We start from the raw sequence: 20,384 nt of genomic DNA, 5'->3' as shown, positions 1-20,384 counted from the left end.
TTCATGGTTCACATTTTTTTAAAGGATAGTTTGTAGATGTAAACATTTTCATAATGTCATTTTAGTTTTTCACTGTTATTATTTTACTGGGCTGGACCACTTAGAGCCACTGTATAAACCATCGCCCCACTGTTTTCTGTCTTTTTTGTGTTGTTTAGCATGTGTCAGTCATAAGCTATGTAATGAAACTAAGTACTTTTACTGCAGTGTTTTACTTAAGACAAGATCATCCATGAAATTTAGTGGCACCTATCATAAATACAATTAACTAAAGTGAAATAGACTTGCAGTAAAATCAGCTTTATTTTTGTCCAGTGTTATTATTAGATCAGAATAAAACATCTCTGCACACTAAGGCACCTTTAGGAAGAGAAAGAGAAATTATATTATATACGGTTACTTAAATGGAACTAGGAACTAGGAACCAACTTCACTCTCCCGGAAATGCATAATCGTCAAACCAATCTCCAAAGTGGAAAAGCTGTACTAACGCTTTAAGGACCAAAGTCGCAACATTGCTACAATTAACATAACTGAATGAAACAGACCATAGCTTGAGACAAAGTTGCCAAATTTTGTTACCACCTCCCACCAATAAATGGTGAGCATGTGCCCCTTCAGTCCTAACACCATTTCAGGGCATGTTTCTATTCAAAGTGAAGAGGAAAATTGTGTTTGAAAGGTGTGGTCCTGAGCTGGTTTAGAAAGTAAGTAAAGTTTATTAAATTCTCTAACCACTTGAACCACTGGATCAACAAACAGCAACTTTGCAAAGATAAGAACATAACATAATAACTTTATACTTTTATAAGCCTCAGACTCAAACTCATCCATGCAGAAGAAACACTGCCATTTCAGCATCAAAGTCCATTCTTTACATTTAGAGCTGTGTCCAGTGGTGAAAACATCAACAGCTGACAATAGTCACATAAATGGTGTAACTGCTGTAAATAAATTCAGTTCACATCTCTACACACCATTACATTGGCATCTATGGCAGAACTTCAGAGCTCTTTATTCTAAACAAACCATACATTTTTCAACAGCACTTGTAAGCATTGCCTTCCTGTAGCACTTTTAATTAAGTAATGTATTAAATGATAGCAGTAGATCATTGTGTTTAACTGGCAGTACATTACTTGACACACACCAAGAGTTTATCCATTTTATGTTTCAATCAGCCAGTATTTGATAGTTCTGTCTTCTCTATCATCCACCCCAACTCCAAGAGTATCTTCTTGATTTCTACACATTTTCATAAATTCACCCTTTTAAGGTACTTGCAAATAATACAATACTAAGTGTTTTACATCAAAATGTTCAGGACAATCTCAGTTTTATGTATACTGAGGCCCACTTAAAGTTTGAAGTCAGATTTGTGAAATCTTTCAAATCTCTTGTGAAAACACACAAATGCTTTATTGTTTGAAAAAGGTTTACTGAAGTCTTACCTTCACAAAAGTAGTGGAATGCATGAATAAAGTTATAGGTAACCATAGAAAACATGTCTAAAATGAAATTTCAAAATACATCTTTGAGCATAAATGATGTCTGTCATTCTATCTTCACTAAATGTCTCAAATGTGAGATATTTGAGGCTCAATATTGACTTCATATTGCATGTCAAGCTTCACTAGATGTATGCAAATGAGAAAGGGGTTTTATATATATATATATATATATATATATATATATATATATATATATATATATATATATATATATATATATATTTATTTTTTACTAAGCCCACAATATTTACAATATTTAGATACTGTATATTCATTTTGGGTTTGTTTTTTTTTTCTTTCTTTTTTTATTCATGCCATGCAGTAAAACACTTCCTGTCCAATTGCAAACAGAAGGTGACATTGCATTTTCTACAAGTCTACAGTATTTCTCTCCTGTGTCTCCCCATACCTCTCCAGATAAAACTGTGATAGGGAGGGCCTTAGTGATCCCAGAGTGCCTGTTGGTTGGTAAAAGTCAACAAATGAGGGGCTTAACTGATTATGTATGCACAAGTTGAGGGACAAAGGACTGATCCAATTACGTACAGTAAGAGGTGAAGATATGTGCGCAAGGCTCTGTGATTGGCTCTAACTCTGGCTGTGAATCACATGGGAGTGTATAACAACGTAAAAAGACAAATATATTAATAAAGTATCACCAAAACATGTTGGGCGAACTTTCATGTCTTGGGTTTTAAAGATTTTTAAAAAATAAATAAATGTTTGTAAAGTCTAAAGATGTGACTTAAACAAATACACCCCCAGGATGTCCATATAAGGACTTGTAAATTATTCCCACTGCAATTTACCAAGGGTGCACCTGGGAGTGGCAAGGGTTAAAGACTCAGCTTGTGATCGACTCCTGGTTTTTATTTGACAAAACATGATAAATTCACATTTACTTCTTTTGATTTTCTCAACATTTCAATAAAATTAGCATCCATTTACTGGCTCCAAGAGGGACCTTCAGCATTTTTTAGTGGCCACCATAGGGGAAGTTTAGATGAGGTGTAACCCTCAACTTCACCACTAGATATCACTAAATATGAACATTTAGCTCAGAATATCATCATGCGTTAGTGCTGTTTGTAACTTGCCTTCTACATCCAAGCGGCCAAAACAGTATTGCACATTCCTGGTGTTATCAGTGCATGTGGAAACAGGTTAGTTTGTGTTTGCGGGAGATGTGTGTCCTTAATATTCACCTGTGTCGATGATGCCAGGGTTTGAGTGGAACCAGGTAGGTAAGACAAGACCACTGAATGTTGAGAAGCCGAGGATCAGCAGGTTTCGGGATGAGTTCAGGTCCACGTACTGACGACAGACAGGCAGACAGACAGACAGACAGACAGACAAAGAGACGGAGATATTATGTGACGGAATTAGCTCAAATTGTGTTATTGATGCTCAGATGCAAACCATTATTGTATTATTCTGCCTCAGCTGTCTGTCATCACAAAAAATGTGATACGTGAATGTGACAAGTAATCTACAACCTAGTTTCTATTTTGGTCTGGAGTTTACACTCTTGACAGATTAATCAGACTAAGGACAAACTAATATGAGATGTGTATTTACATGGAAACTTGGACTTTTCAAATGTACAGAACAGAATAATCATTAAAATGTAGATTTAAGAGTTCTGTTGTTGACCCACCTGATTTTGATATTGGAATCCATTTTATTTATTTTCATTAGTCCTCCTGAAAAGTGAAATGCCATCCTGGGCTTTTCTGTTCATAGTCTCACAAATGTGAGTCATCCGAGATAAATTAAGCAATATTTGATCTGTAGGCTGCTTCGCGTTTTGACAGTGCACAATGACCAAGATTCAAGGAAGATATAGCTACTCAATGCAAAAAAAAAAAGAGCCTGTAGATTATGGAGTAAATAGTGCCAGGATCACATTAATCTAACAACAATTTGTGAAGTTAATCTTTGAAGAGAAAATATTCTGTGGGTTTTTTGTACTTTGCACAAGCTCAAATCTTAATATTCATTACAAAAATCCACAAATCTGTCACAAATTAAATTTCTACCTGACAAAATGCAGTCTTCGTTCTTTAATAACATGGTGCTTTAAATGGACAACAGTAGAAAAGACCTGACCTGGCTCTACTTCCGTAATGACTTTGACGCCAGGAAACTGGATTAGACTCAACCTCAGCTGACTATGTTGCCTACTGTCTTGGACTATTTCCAGACTGCACTTCCTACTACACATTTAGCGCCCCCTTAAGTTGGCCTTCACAGACCGGACATGGACTGGAAGAGGAAAATAAAAAAGTAAGAATGTATATAAGACAAAGACCTCATCAACTATTAAATTACTTGGTTAATTTATTAGATATAAGCAGTGAATGTTGTAATTTATATCATATATATTATGCCACATGTTTTAATTGCTCAGTGTTCCTCTGTTTGGATTACTTAGCTGTAACAAACTATAAACCTAATTGTGATCCGTATTTATTGGCCAGACATAAATTAAATGAATGCAAATTGAATAATGCCAATAACTCCAGGGTGATTTAACTGTATAAGGCTCACATACACAAACACAACCAGGTTAACAGCTTTGGAAAAAATCATAATCCCATTGTGTAGAACTAAAACTCACCATCTAGGTTTTCTTCATGCAAATGTGAAGCAAAACACAAATAAAATGTTTGCTTTACAAATGTAATAAAGCAATAAGCTGAATTTAAATTGACACCCAAAATCCAATTCTCTAAATAACAAGAAATATAGAAATTAAGAACATTTGATGCTGAAAAAACTTAGAAACAGAAAATCAGGATTTCTGTAGAAAATCAGAAGTAGTCTATTCTAAAGCTAAAGTAGTTATTTCTAAAGTTTTATTGCCAATAAATCTATATGGGTCAGAGTCACAAGAACTGAGTTTTACTTTGATGGTTCGACAGAAACGTGTCAAATTATATACATTTATTAGTTTATGTTAAGAAGTAACACAATTAAAACAAATAAAGCCCCTCAATATTTCCTCGAGTCCATCAGTGTAGAGGCGAACATAGTAATAATGAGTAACCAAACCAGTCCAAACCTTTCTTGAATAAATGCACTTTTGTTGAACTTTTTTTTTTTCCTTTTTCATTTGAGTTATTAATCATTGTAACAATAAATTGACTCTATTGAGAAATAATGGAGATTAAAACAGCAGAAACACAAAAATACAATAAAACACAGTGTATCTTATTTTTCCAGAGTAGTTCTACAATTCAGTATCAAAAAAGAAGGAAGAGTCATATTTATTAGTTATATTATTATCATACATTTTAGCATTAATTACTCTTATCAATTAAATTTTGGATTGCTAACATGTTATTCATTTACTTTGGGCTACTGCAGGATATACTCTTCCTGATTACCAATTTCTTTCTTTCCATTATCTATATGTAAATAGGTTTTTCCGTCATGTGATTGTTTTCCTTTTGTAGGGATAGTTGTTTTATTACCATGGCTTGTTCTCACAATGCAGACATATTTGACAAAAATAACACCTCTCCTGACAAAAGGCCCTGTTGCTGTATCCTGTGGACCAAGAAAAGTGTAAACAGACAATTTCCTTAATTTCCAGAGGATTCTGCCCAAGGGATCTATAAAGTTCCAATCTAATCTAATCTAATCTAATTAGAGAGTTTTTACCCCAGTTCCAGAGACACAGTGGTCCAGAATCATCTTGCAGTATTAAAGTGTGGAGATGTGACTGTGGCTAATCAAGACTAATTTTAGATTTCATATGTGAATAGAAAATGGCAGTGTTTCCAGTACTTTCTATGCCATGTGAGCATACAACTCCAAATGCAGGCTAAAGTCTGATAAGACACATCTCAATCTCATGCTTCTTATGCATTGATTTATAGTAAAATCTGAATGTTTTCAATTGATTCCATGTTAGGTGACAAATTCTGAACAAGGCATAACTTTTATCAGAAGTGCAAAGTCCAGGTATCATAATTCAAAGATTTCTTCTTGTAACTGTAAGAAAAGGAGCTTAATTTGGTTTCCTTTAATCAACACCATAGGATACAAAGGCTTTATCATGATGTGAAGTGATTAAAAAGTTATTACTACATGTCCAATATGCATCTATCCCTTCTCTGAACCACCAGTCCTTGTGAGGGTTGCGGTTGTACCAATGGGCGAAGACGGACATGTCCAATATCATTGACTATTGTTTATGGTTTACATTTTAGTTTCTAGATATTTTATACCATTTCTGTTTTGGAAAGCACTCCTGTATCATAAATTCTAATCTCTAACTGATCCCTGGTGGACTCTTCTGTTTGTGCTTGTATTTCACTTCACAGGGCCAGCATCGCAGGATTCAACAGAGGCCCGGTGTCTAGTTTAAAAACCTCTTAGCAGGGGTGAACACTGTGCCTTGAACCTTAATCTTCCAATGATAGCTCTGTGGTTCATGCAGCAGTTGTTCTGAATAACAAGACTAACACATGAAATATGAAACAGTATTGAAGAAGCTGTACCTGGAGGTTGGATATCCCCACGGCTGCGATCATTCCAAACATAACAAGGAACATGCCTCCGATGACAGGATCTGGGATGGTGATAAACACAGCTCCAAACTTCCCAAAGATTCCCAGGACAATCATTAGAATGCCGGTTGTCTGGAGGACCAGTCTGCTGCCAACCTGACATAAAATAAACCTTGTTATCTAGCCACGTAAAGGAGAGCTTAATCCATCATTTTTTTAAGCTGCCTTTTGTCATTGCTGTTGCTACGAAGGGAAAAACCTGCTGACAGCCCCTTATAAATCTTGACTGAAGTGATGCCGACTTGGAAGTTGAAGTGAGACAAAGCCACCCTAGAAAAATCTAAATCTTAGCTATGCACAGCTTATAAAATATTCAGTAAAAACACAGGCATTTATCTACACTCCATGGAAATCAATTTGATGAACCTTAGCTCCTTAGTATTACTTTTATATGTACTCTACAAGCCTTCAAATGCACACAAATTCCTTTAAGTCAAAGTGAAAATTGCATGATCTGTCAGTTGAATACATCTGTGTTTCCCAGCCATAAGGTCATGGAGATGTTTTTATCAGATTGCCAAATGCCAACAGTTAAATAATATCTGTAAATGCAGTGTTTTCGCTGGTAAGGTTTGGCTGTAAGTGCACCACCGCGGAAAAATCCCTGCCACCACATCATACATTTGATACAAAAAATTATCACTGTTGCATTAGACTAATTATACATATGTATAATAGGCCTACTGTTTTCAATAAGAAGCTGTGTGTACGCGGTGCCACTGTACAATTTTTACCACCATATTTTTTTTAACCAAACCGTTGGGCATGCGCAACCACATTCTTTTCAATGTAAACATTCGGTAGTGAAACCTGTCGTACTGAACTTATCCCATTTATTTATCATTTACTATGGTAAATTTCACTTTATTTGGATATTCAAAACTACACAGTTAATGGGGGTAAAAATAATACAGGTGTAAAACCAGCACAGTGTGTGCTGTACCAAATTTACCCATGTAGTGTGCATGTGCAAAAACACAGGAAGCACAAAAATAATACAGGGGTAAAAATTGTATGCGGCACCACACTTTTCTGAGGTAATTGGAAGAAGACTTAAGTGCATGGACAAAACCTGTGCACTATGCCATTGAGTGTATCATGAGTCAATAATTAATACTATTTTCATTATTAAATGTTATTATTAAATTATTAAATGCTGTAGTTATTTTCTTTCCTTAAAAATGTATAACAGAAACCGACCCCCCCCCCCCCCCACTGATGATTTGTGAAATATTTTCTAAATTAATACTATTAGAGGGTTCTCTGAATTGGTTTATAAATGTTGATCTATGTGTAATACAGAGGAGAGGTCAGAAATGTAGAGATACAAGATGAAACATGACATGAATGATGTATAAGACGCAACAAAATGAAAAAGACACAGAAGATGCCAGAAGATTTGAAAGACGAAACAAGGAAAACAATGTAACAAGATTAAAAAAAAACACAAAAATTATGCACAAGATATGAGATGGAAAAATTAAAAAGGACTAAGAGTAAAACACATGCTCGCTTATCCCATCACAAATGGAACGTCAGTTAAACTGCTCTGTCTGAAAAACCAAAGACCAGGCCCAGTTCAGACAGAGAACTGTCTCAGACAGAGAGACTCGCAAACAACTGCAGAGCACAACAAATCATCCAAAATAATAGGCCTCCCCTCTGTCACAAGACTGCAATCAGACGGTCAAGGAAAATCATCAAAACAATCAAAGCAAAGCCTCACAGATGCTCTAATACCTGAAGGACTGCATGGACTCACTGCATAGATGCTGTTTATTTTAGTGTTATGTAGCCCAATGGAACTGGGACAATCTCCGAATAAGCCAGCAACATTTTGAGAGGATTTCCAACAGTATAAAACTTTGGGATGCACTGAGTCACTGTGCAAATTAAAAACACTACACCCCAATGCATGTATGCCTTAGCAGCTATGTAAAGATCATGACCCTGAACAACTTAATTATTCTCACAATCAGAATCTTACAATCTAAAATGGTTGCATGATTCTCTCAGTAATCCATTAAACGTGATGTTCAGAACCTGCAAGAGAGGCGCCCCCTGGTGAATAAGGCAAAAATTACTCGTTTAAATCGAAATGGAGATCACATAAGACGCAATAAAATGAACCAATGAGATACAAGGATAATCAAGTTTTGTCGAACATATTTTTAGAACTGATCAGTTCATCTTGCACTGTAATTTTCTTTGAAGGAAGTTCTCTGACAGAATAAGGGTATTCCACGGTACAGAGTTAGAACTGTCATTCTCCTTTCTAACTATCTGTGTATCATTGATTTGAAACTTGTTGAACCTCTGAGGTGCAACTCCAAAGAAACACACCTTTTTGTGCAACAATTTATTCATTTTAGTATGACACGCTGCGTCATACACAACTTCTCTCCCACACTTCCTGTGTTCAGGGATGCCAAGAATCCAAAAAACATTTACCCCAATTCCAGAACAATAGTGGAAGTTTACAGCTTTGGACCAGAGCTAATGAAGAGTGGAAATAGGTCTGAATATGTAAAACTACTTCTGTTTATATAGTGTCAAACCAGAGTACACAATTATCTTAAGACTCTCTCCAAAGTGTGTGTTTTACATGGATGACCATTCCTTGAGTGAGTGGAAAATCCGGTGGTTACTGAAAATATACACAATGCGCTATGCAGTACACCTATCACCAGGAATTCATTTGTTAATTAATCTGGGGCCTCTCAGATTGAAATCAACACCTTTCTTATTAGCTGTAACGCCTCTTTGTCACTATCAAAATAAACAAACTAGAAGCACTCAGAGAGCGCAGACCTCCGCCAAGGCTGATCAGTGCCCCCCCCCCCGATCACTACCAAAATTTAATCATTTCTTCCTTATCCCATTTCCAACAAACCCTGAAAATTTCATCCAAATCTGTCCATAACTTTTTGAGTTATGTTGCACACTAACCGACAGACAAACAAACAAACAGACAAACAAACAAACCCTGGCAAAAACATAACCTCGTTGGCGGAGGTAATTAAACAAGCTAATTTTAAGATACAATAAATAAGAATATCTATTGCAATGGATCATGTGTTCAGAATGTTGTGTCCACATTCATTTACCATAAGATTTTAAATGGACTGTTTGTTCATTTACACGAATTGGATGTGGCCATGTAAAGTGGTGCACCCGTGACTTTTCTGAACATTAACTAATCTCCTTCAAATGTTTAATCTAAAGTGTGCAGAAGCAGTCATGGTTACATGTAATTAACAGATCTTTTTTTTGTAAATTGCATAAAAGGGATGAGCTGTAAATGGCAATACTGTGAAAAAATAGGACTAAGGGTCCTGTAGTCCAACAGCATATTTAAAGACATTAATCGATATTTGTTTGACCTTTCAAGGTCACTCAAGGTCAGAGGTCATGGCACCAAATGAAAGTCCCTATGTGAGTTCCTATCTATTGCCAATAGTCATTATATCAATATCTTCAACTGTTTGGAAGTTATAGCATTTTGAAATTTGTCTCATTATAAACCAATGGGGATTTTTAAAATTCCATAAATTCATAAAAATTTCAAAAATCAGTATTTCTCAATTCATTGAAAAAACTTGGTAGACCTTGCCCCAACGAACCTCTGCCATGAATTTCAGTTGATTCTGGCTGATGGTTTTGGAGAAGAAGTTTCTAGAAATGGGGACATAGATGACCTTGGATTTGACCTTTTAAGGTCACTCAAGGTTAAAGGTCATGGCATCAAATTAAAGCCTATATGTGACTTCATATCTATTGTCAGTAATAATTATATCAATATCTTCAGCTGTTTTCAATTTATAGCACATTTGTCCCATTATAAATCAATGGGGATTTTTAAGATTTCAGAAATTCATAAAAAAAATTCAAAAATCAATATTTCCCAATTCTTTGAAAAAACTTGGTAGACCTTACACTAAAGGTGTTCCACAACAAATACCAAGTCATTCTGACCGACAGTTTGGGAGAAGAAGATTCTTGAAGATTTATTTATAGATGGACAATGGATGGACGCCGGACGGACGTCGGACGACAACTGATACCAATAGACCGTCATTCCCCTCTAGCCATTGGACTAAAAATAGATAAAAATGGATATATAGGATAGTTTTTACTCATTTAATCTATTTTTTCTAACTGAAAAAATATAGTGGAACAATAAATTTAGGTATCATGATGTTTGTTTCATTATGTAGGGCAGATATGCATATGAAATTACATTAAAGCTACAAAATGTGTCCAGGCTGAAAACTAAACTAAAATACAGTGAGAAAATAAAATAGATTAGTACAGTTTTCATTGTAAGTATATTACTTGCAGTAGATCAGTCTGCAGGGACAGGTTTAGAAGATGGACACACCAGAATTAGTACTAAACAAAACTTAAAAAATAATCAGAATATAACAAACAATTAAACTGAAAACTAATTGTTTAAAGAATGTCTAAAATACTATTTAACCTCCACGCATTGCTTCACTTTGTGCTCAGCTATGTTCATTCCCTAGATGAGGCCATGTTGAAATAAAACTCTGTCTTCCCTTGAATAAGACAGCACAGATAAAGGACTGACAAGTGAAACACTCACTGTGAAGATGAGAAACACCTCATAAAAGTCATATTCGACATCAGGGGAATCAATTAAAATGTGGTTAAGCGGATGCAGTTGGAAGGAATATTAGTGCAAACCTTTGCTTTTGTATGAGACCTCATCCTCTTCTTCTGGTCTCTGTTATCACAAGTAAAGTGGGAGAATAACAGCTGGATGTATTTTATGGAATCAGGGATACAGATGTGCAGCAGATTGAATACAGAGGAATGACAAGAGGGGTATCTGGAAATAGGAAATTACTTGGGAGCAGGGACTAACAGGTACTATTTTACTACCACCTTCACCATTGTTCTAAGCGAGGTGAAATATGGTGTAAAACTATTCTGATCGATTTATTGCTGCATCAGTCATGTCTATCATCATATTTCAACACAAAACATTTTAAAATAAATAAAACCAAGATGGTGGGACATCTCTGAAAACATCAGAGAAACTTCAGGGTGTATCTATGACATTTAAACAATATGTTCAATTATCTATATTATAAAACTGGAAGGTCTCAGTGCGTCCCGTGTGTGCGTGTATCTGCACAGTTCTTCACAGGGAATGCAGATGTTTTTAACTGGCCAATTTGTTACCTACAGCTGGGGAATAGTTCCATCTCCACATTAAATATCTCTGCAAGTTCATAGAATCAATATCTTGGGAAATATTAGTAATTCTGGAATACAATAACCTTACAATCACGTTGCGTTGCCCACGATGGTTGCCGGGAAGTGCAGTACCATGCTGCATGATGGGAAATGAAGATAAAAACAGGAATGATGCATTTACTAACTTCAGTCCCTAGATATTGGTATTAATATGACTTGTGGTTCCCCATGAGTCAACACACTAATATTTATATATTTAACAAATATATAAGGAAAATAGATATTCTTGTGTTAAAAATCTTTGAGCAAAAACTTTCCTCCTTTTTATTGAAGAAGACTTTGTAAAATGTATACATTGCATTGTTATGACATCCATCAACACCATCCTGAGGGAGTATAATAATTGCAATGGAAATGTTTTCCATTTGGACAGGGTTGTGTGTGCAGTTTGTGGACCTCTAAGGACTTCTCTTAAACTTGGAGTGTCTGTTTTTTTTTTAAATTGAACTTGTGTAATATTATTAAGTTAACGTACAATGATGAAGGTAAGAAATCAGCAACTGGAAGTGCTTGGATTGCTCTTTTTTATCTTTCCCTTCATTCATTCTGATATTTCACTCTAGTATGTGAACTTATGATGATGCAGGTGACAATAAAAAAGAGGAAGAAAAAGAATCACAGCAAAACTCCTCAAAACAAAACTAGGAATGAGCAGTTATATAATATATTTTGTTGACTAACATTGTACATGCTTTCTGATCTTTTGTTGTTCAGAATTTTGGAATAGTAATGGCCCTATCAACCACCAAAAAGCCACATAAATAAATAATGCTTTGTTTTTGATGACATGTTAGTTTTAACCTTTGGTGCTCTTAAGTTGTCCACTGTCCTCCAGGCACTGTACAGATTTTTTTATAAAGCTTTTCGTGACTTCTTCTCCATCCCTGAAACAGCATCCTCTCTGTGTTCCACAGCCTCCTGATTTCCTGACTAATCACTGTCTCTAACCATACAAAAAGTTATGAGACATTCTCGGTAGGATGTGACCCTTGTGTGCCTCCTGGTAGGTCCCTGAGGGACTGAGCTCATTAAATCCACTTTCATGGCTGCCTCAGCAGTCAGCAGCAGGGATTCTTCTTGGGAGGGGGGGGGGGGCGGCGGGGACAATGAGGGGTCGTATTCACAAACATTCTGGGAATCTAGTCACACAGCTCCCAACCCAACCTTAAAAATTCAAGGAAGGAGTGCCAGTAGTGATTTGGAAAATCACCTTAGCAACTGAGTAAAGAAGACACAAAAATCCCATGATCGCATCGATGAGGCAGAGTTGACCTCATTATTCAGTGAAACAGCCCTAGTGTCCAAGTTTTAGGGAGATCAAATTTCAGAAATAGAATGAAATATTCTCTGTTTCCATTAGTGTGCAATCACATGAAAAATGAGAATAATTCTGCTTTTATCTCATTTAAAATGAGTGGTTTCAGTACACCATGTTTAACTGTTTCTAGTTCGGAACAGACTTCCTCTTCTCCTTTTTAGTCCAACAGCCCGAAGGTCCGATGAACTATTGGTATCAGTTGTCATCCGTCCACACACTCATATCCGTGCACTTCCTGTCTACCTCACAGTTTCATTCTGCAGGCACACCTGGGTATTACTAGTGTAGGGAAGATTGGGGACAGTTGTAACATGGGTCAGTTGTAACTCTTGCAATTGCTCCAATCAGGAACAACTCAGGACTCACCTAATTCACTCTATCCATGCTCAGTTCAGTCCTTAGTCCACATGGGAAGTTGTAGTGCCGTGAGGCAGACACATCAAAATTAGTGAGGGAAAACATAATTTTGTGGTAGTAATATTTTTTGCTCTAATTATTTTTGTGATTGTATAGTTTGTTTTGTAGTTGGACTCATTAAAGGTAGGTATCGCTTACCTTTTAAAGAATGATTTACCAAACAATTTTTATGTCACTACTTATAAACTATAGACTCACATGTTTTTCAAAAGTCTGCTCTCCCCGGCATAAAAACTACCACATCTACAACCTGTGGTTCCCCACAGGTCACAGACTAGTCTAAAATAAGACTATTATACAGAGGTTTAAAGTTGGGTCCATTATCTTTGTCAGATAAACAAAGATTTATACAAATGTTAATCCACCTGTCCACAATTATCTAATATAAGATTATCATATCCTGTGTAGATCAATGTTCTTATTTCATATATCGGCCAATATATCGGTTATCAGCCAATATCGGACATCGGCCGATATATCGGATATTGGCTTTTTTATAGCCCCCCTATCGGCATCGGCCCCAAAATCCCATATTGGTCGGGCTCTAAAAGTCAGATATGGGCTTTCATTTCGTGCCTTGACCTTTGACCTTAACTGACCTTAAAAGGTCAAACAAATGTCAATTATTGTCTTTAAATATGCCGTTGGACTGCAGGACCCTTGGTCCTATTTTTTTTAATAGCAAATGGTGGTCCCTTAAACTAAAAACAAAAGCACATTGAACAAACACTGACTGAAACATTTTGTATTTTATTTCTACTGACCATCGGAGTGAAGGGTGACAGGGAGACATCTGCTTGCAATACGGAATTTCAACACTAGATGTAAATAAGTATCACACACTGAACCCGTACATGTGATTAGCAGAATTATGCCCATCTTCAGACACCCGGGTCCATTCTCAAACACATACAGTGTGACACAGTTTCCAATCTTTTCTTTTTCTTTAGGAAGAGCAATCGCCATCAAGAGGTAAGTGATCATAATTTATACATTTTAACCAGTCTATACATCAAATATGGTATATCTGCATGGACTATTAAAAGTCTAAAGTTGATAATAAATACATTTTAGTAAGAGGAAGTAATGACAACACTCTTACTGCACATTCTGCCCTGTAAATCTGTGTCAGTATTTTCACTCTCTTCTTTCAGCCAGGTCCAGTGCATTTTATTGCTGGATAGACAGCATCTTGTATAGCCAATGAAAATAGAGCAGAGTGCATGAGGTGATTGCCTATCATGTTGTTAAAAAAAAGAAAAAAGTTGCCACAGTGGGAACACAAAACAAAGGGGCGTGTTTCAGAGCTTTTGTTTTCTACTGATCATTGATCATGAACAGGAGGCTGTACAGAAATGTGACATAATGGGGTCTTTAAATCATGTTCATATTAAGGGTAATCATGAATCTGAAGTACGATAACACGTGTCTATCTATGGAAAACAGAGAGACAGAGTGTGTATAGTGAATGCAATTGCACAGCCAGTAGAACATAATGATCAATAATGTGTTTAAATCTTACATACTGGATACAGTTGCGATCATCTGTAAGTTTTGTTATGTTTATGTTCATTACTCATTAAAAATAGAGAGTAGGAAGAGAAAGACAAAAGCACCTTTTACACAGCACTTCTGTTCTGTGAATATTTCACCTTTTTTCTGGAACAACATCTGTGTAAATGAAATGGTGGGATCATTTGGTCCCACCTCTGTCACAGCTCTATAATGCCTCTGGATGTAGTAACAGAGCCCTGATAAAGGTGGAATCATGATTCTGGAACAGTATGTAAAAGGAACACCTCTTGTTCCGTAACCAAGGTGTGATGTTTTGATGGTGTATTGCATTTGCGACCCCCGCACCGGGAGGATTTAAAAATGAGCGTAGGCCATGTACAGTAAACAAACAAATCAATACAACCATAAAGATGTGGAACTGGAGAGATGCCAAGACCTGGAAGCTGTTGTCACTTTGGGCAGAGGACTCTATCCATACTAACATTTGTGGAACGATGAGGAGAGGTTAGCAACATCACTATGCTCGCCACTATTACTTTCTTCACTGTCATTATTTTACTGGTCTGGCCCACTTGAGATACCACTGGGCTGAACGTACCCCTGAACAAAAATGAGTTTGACCTCCCTGGACTACAGGATCAGAGTGCACTAGTCAGCACTAAGCTCACACATGCCCCCCCCCCCCCAACAGGAGCAGCCGCTTGCTCAGATCACATGTCCATCTGGTTGAAGCAACATCTCACGATCATGATCTTATGCAAGAGAAAACATGATAGTGATTCTCTGTCCAAACCATTACCATGTCTTTTATTATGTTTTCATAATTGTCATTTTTTTTTCTAACTTCACTTTTTTCGTTTTAAAAACCATAAAACACTTTTGGGTGGATTTTGAATGGTTTTTAGGGATGGAATGGATCAGTTATATTTAAATTAATTTCAATTGACAAAATTTATCAGTTAAACAAGTAAATCACAAAACGAGCTCAGTTATGGAATGAGTTAAACTCATACTGCAAGGTCCTACTGTAAAAATGAAACTGACTTCATTTCATGCTGGTATTAAACAGTGAAGTCACTTTTCCAGTGTTGAGATACTAAACAGAGCAGTAGAAGTATCCAGGTTACTTCTGATAGAATCTGATCAGTGATTGATAATTTGAGCCATCAATGAAATTACCCCCACTACCTGTCTGAAATTGTTTCAAGGTTCAAGGGTTCAAGGTACGTTATTATCCCCTACGTTATTATCCCCTAGAGGCAAATTATTGTACAGCCTTGTACTTCGACAAAATCTGGGGATCAGAGGAAATTTTCTGCAACCCGAAAACACAAGCAAGTTGTAGATGCAAAACATAGGTCAATAAATAAATTAACATATTGTTTAATTCCCCTGTCAACGTCCATAGCCATGGTATCGGTGATTTGGAGTTGACCCAGAACATCTTCAATGGCAGCTCACTGCTCCTAAGGTGTGTTAAATGCTAATGCTAATTGCTAATATAAATGCGACGTACTGTGTGTATATGGATGGGTAAAATACAGAGACCTAATTTTCCCATGGGATAATAAAGCAAGTTAACCTTTGACCTTTAAATTCTTTCTTCTCAAACCACATGAATTACAATGTGCGGGTAAGTGAGGACTTTTTGCCCAGTTACACTAAAAAACTATCAAGCGCAGCAACTATGAATTACTGCACACCATGTTGTAATTTAAGTGACTCTTAAAACTGCCCAGAGCTCCAATAATTTTCTTACATTTTTTTTTTCAACCTGAGCAACTCTTGGGACAAAGACACTTTATAAAAACTCACCGCTGGACTGCTGAGACGGTAAATTGTTTTTACATGTTACACATTATTATTCTGTTAAAATTTATATCATAAAAATATTTAACTTACTTTAATGTAAGTACATTTGATTGCTTTCTGATTCCTTTCATGAATTATTCTTGCAGTTAAATGGTTTACTGAACTGCCTTGATCACTGACGGTGGCTATCAGTACACCCACCGCCATCACTGAAATGCCACATGAAGGAATATGAGTTTGTAAGAATGGTGTTCATCCCTAGAATTCACAGACTAACAGAACAGATGCCAAAGAGAAGTGAGACAATGACTTATGAACATATGACATGGGTTTGTCCTTTAATTTGTCTCTCACATCCTAGATGGTAGCTTGACTTTTCTTTACATTAGAAGGTGTTGGTAAAGTTATAATGTAGACATCTACATGTTTACATTGGATTTAGCTATGTTTCTGATAGTGGTGTTTCTGATCATGAACAAAGCAGAGCATTGGTGGAGTACATTTTACTTTAGGATCCATGTAAATGAGGCTATTGAGGCAACTTCACCACACTCCCTAGTCTCATGAGCTCAAAGTGAAAGCCTGCCACTGAGTAATGAAAATCTGGCCACATACACTATGTCAGCTTGTTGGGGATATCTTAACTCATGCATGACCAAAAAATATCAAATAAATAAATACAGTAGCTTTGAGGACTCCTTATCAGTTTGCTCTCATGGTTACCTTTGTAATGCCGAGTGCAGCAATGTTTTGGCTGTAAGAGGTGGTACCATTCCCTGTTCCCCATAGCGCAGCCAGGATGCAGCCAATGCCCTCCACGGCGATGCCTCTGTTGATGGCGTGAGTTGGGGGAGGAGGAGCGCCAGACAAACGAGCACAGGCATAATAATCACCAATGGATTCCATGGTAGACGCCAAGACACCCGCCATCATACCGAGCACTGAAGACACACTGACTGTAGGCAGACCCCACTGACCTATGGGAACACAGTAGAAAAGAAACTGAATCAAACTTTCACCTTAAGATATATCATATCAAAAGGAGGATATAAATGAAAAACATGCCATATCACATCCTGACTGTTACATTAAAAAGTGTAAAAAGAGCGAATACTGAGGTGATTTCATGTGGAGGCTTTTTTTACCTCCACAAATCATGACACAGGTAAATGATTAGTACATACTACAAGTCCCTTATTATATGATGAAACCTTAAACTCTGCAGTAATTGTAATGTTTTTTTAATAACCTGTTCTTAATGGGGAGCACATGCTCCCCATGTAAACCACATGGAATCTGGATGTAAACAAGCCACTCCTCATAGTATAATAAATCTGTCATTATTATGTCACTGAGACGTGTCATTAAAGAGCAGTTGTGAAGCCTTTAGCTAAGATACCAAAAGTCCTTTTTTGTTTTGGAGATTTGTCAAGAACATAATTAAAGAGGAGAGTGACAGACAAATTAAAAACGATGATCCTTGGCACCTTTAAACAGCTGTCAGAGACACTTCAACATCTATGACAGCAATGGATGTGTTCACAACCGCAGGAATAACAACTAAACTAAACTTCAAATCCAAACTACTGGTGTACAGGTGGCTTTATGTTGTCATCAACGCATGTTACAACTTGAACAATTTGCCCTTGAGTACATCTAGATCTCTAACAATTAAGGTACTTAACACAAGGTTGGTATGGACTTTAGGCTTCTCTGAGTCCTAAATATGTATTTAAAAACAACAACAACAACAACATTGTAGTGAAAATATATGTCTCCATTTGTCAGTGTTTCAGTTGACCATGCACAGCTTAGTGAGGTTACTGGCTTAAATTTAGTGCACTTTAAAGGCACTCCAAAAAGGTCTATAAAGCTTTTGTTGGATTTGCAGACACTGAAACACTGCATATAGGTTGCATATATGTTTCCCTGTGAAATTTTTGTGGCAGTGGTGCTGTGTCAGTAACCTAGCAACACTAGGGGTGTCTGGGGCATGTTTCCCCAGGAGAAAATTTTGCAAAAAAAAACAACCTTTAAATTGTGACTTCTGGTGAGTTTTGTGGAAAGATATTGACAAATTGCAAGTTACCAATCACCAGATTGAAGTTATCCTGAACTAGTTACCTCATTTAAGTACCACCAAAACCGGTTACCTCAGAATAAAAGTTGACAGCTAAAAGTTCTTTAGCTGTTTTCAGACCAGCCAGCCCGGCGTTAGAGCTGGTTCCTGCACCACTTACACTGGGAATCAAAGTGCTAGCCCGTGAATGGCCCACGTCCATTGCTACTGTTATATCCCTCAACACTTAACACATAAATGTAGAAGGACTGTTGCATGATGGGATAGGTTGAGGGAGAAAAACCGCATGTCTATAAGTGAATGTATGAGCGGCTATAAAGATGACACAGAACTCTTAAAAGATGGTTTTTATTTAATGCAACACAGAACATTACAACTCAGTGTCTCTGCCAAAGTTTCAGTTCCCGAACACTATAACTTTTGGTGTGAACACATCGGCAGGTTCCAGATTAGGTGCGGGAACTGTCGGTCTGAAAACGCCACTACAGTATGCGTGTGGTTCTACAATGTTGTCGACGATGTGTCACAAAAGTAAACAAGAAAAGCACTCAGAGAGCGCAGACCTCCACCAAGACAGATTTGCCGCCCCCAATCACCACCAAAATTTAATCATTTCTTCCTTGTGCCAGTATCAACATTTCCTGAAAATTTCAAGAAAATACGTCCATAACTTTTTGAGTTATCCTGCTAACAAACAAACATGCACGCAAACATGCACACACAAAGCAAAGTGATCACAATACCTCCTGGCAGAGGTAAAAAGTCTTATGTCCTCCAATAACACACAATGGTTGAAGTTTTGAATTTCAGAGTACTTCATTGAGTGCCCTATGAAGGGTTAAAGACAGGATTTGTAAGACCCAAGGCACAAGTTTCAAGATCTTAAGCAGCACTGATTTAGCTCTATCTATTTTGAAAAGCATCTATTTTTGTTTGCATTTCATTCCACATTTTCAGTTTCATTCAGTTTATCCAGACTTTAATTCTTTCATTCATTATATTCCAACTGAATGTTGTGTCATAAACATCTTTCCTTCATTGTTGTTGCAGGGTTTTTAAAACTAACTCAATCAACAAATCATTCAAGTCAATCAAGGATTAGTGGTTATAGATGGATGATGTTTCTATGTGTACAAACCTGGGTATGGTACATGGAACCACGGGGAGTTTGTCACAGCATCCAGGCTGATGTCGGTCCTGGCTGAGAAGCCGTACTCATCAGGTTTTGAAGGTAAGACGTCGAAGAAGGTCAGGAGGAAGCAGACCAGCCAGCCACCGCACATCCCAAACAAAGCCTAGAAATAATTTTCAGATTCAGAGTGTTTCAACTGGTTTACAGTAATCTGGGGTTTGTCAAAACACAACATGCTGTACTTGAATTTGAATCACTACTTAGTGTCTGGAGAGGCTGGTTTGTCCTCAGGTTCTGAAAACCAAAGACTTTTACATAAAGTATTATCTTTACATAGAAACACACCCCTAGGAAAACATCTGATGCTTTTATTACCCAATTAATACCTGACCATTCCCTCTGTCTGTCTGTCTGTTTCTATTCATGTGTTTGTCAGAAGGATTACATAATCACTACTGCAATGATTTTCATGAACTTTTGTGGAAAGCCATGATTGAACCCATTACCTTTTGGTGCAAATCCATAAAAAAGCACTGGAATTTGTTTTTTTACTTTTGCATTTCAAGATAGAGCCCTTATTTGAGTGGCCCTTGTTTGAGACTCTACCAAGGGTAACTGTGTCATTCATTCATTCATTTTCTGAATCTGGTTTAACCTCACTAGGGTCATGGGGGTCTCTGGAGCCTATCCCAGCTACTTATGGGTGAAGGCGGGGTACACCCTGTACGAGTCGCCAGTT

The 20,384-nt window shown here is 37.0% G+C and overlaps 1 protein-coding gene across 1 annotated transcript in view; it reads right to left on the bottom strand.

Moving 5' to 3' along the window:
• LOC115421436 (solute carrier family 23 member 1) overlaps positions 1 to 20,384 on the bottom strand; it is a 106,430-nt gene that overhangs the window by 13,237 nt on the left and 72,809 nt on the right. Inside the window, exons 7-10 of the mRNA XM_030137326.1 lie at positions 19,652 to 19,808; positions 17,157 to 17,410; positions 6,020 to 6,184; positions 2,717 to 2,825 (exon numbers count right to left, since the gene is read on the bottom strand). Coding sequence (XP_029993186.1) covers positions 2,717 to 2,825; positions 6,020 to 6,184; positions 17,157 to 17,410; positions 19,652 to 19,808 — 685 coding nt within the window. The remainder of the gene's footprint in view (positions 1 to 2,716; positions 2,826 to 6,019; positions 6,185 to 17,156; positions 17,411 to 19,651; positions 19,809 to 20,384) is intronic.

The sequence above is a fragment of the Sphaeramia orbicularis genome, chromosome 6 (assembly GCF_902148855.1).
Source record: "Sphaeramia orbicularis chromosome 6, fSphaOr1.1, whole genome shotgun sequence".
NCBI lineage: Eukaryota > Metazoa > Chordata > Actinopteri > Kurtiformes > Apogonidae > Sphaeramia > Sphaeramia orbicularis.
The sequence above is the reverse complement of the archived record's forward strand: the minus strand, read 5'-3'. Positions and strand labels throughout refer to the sequence as shown.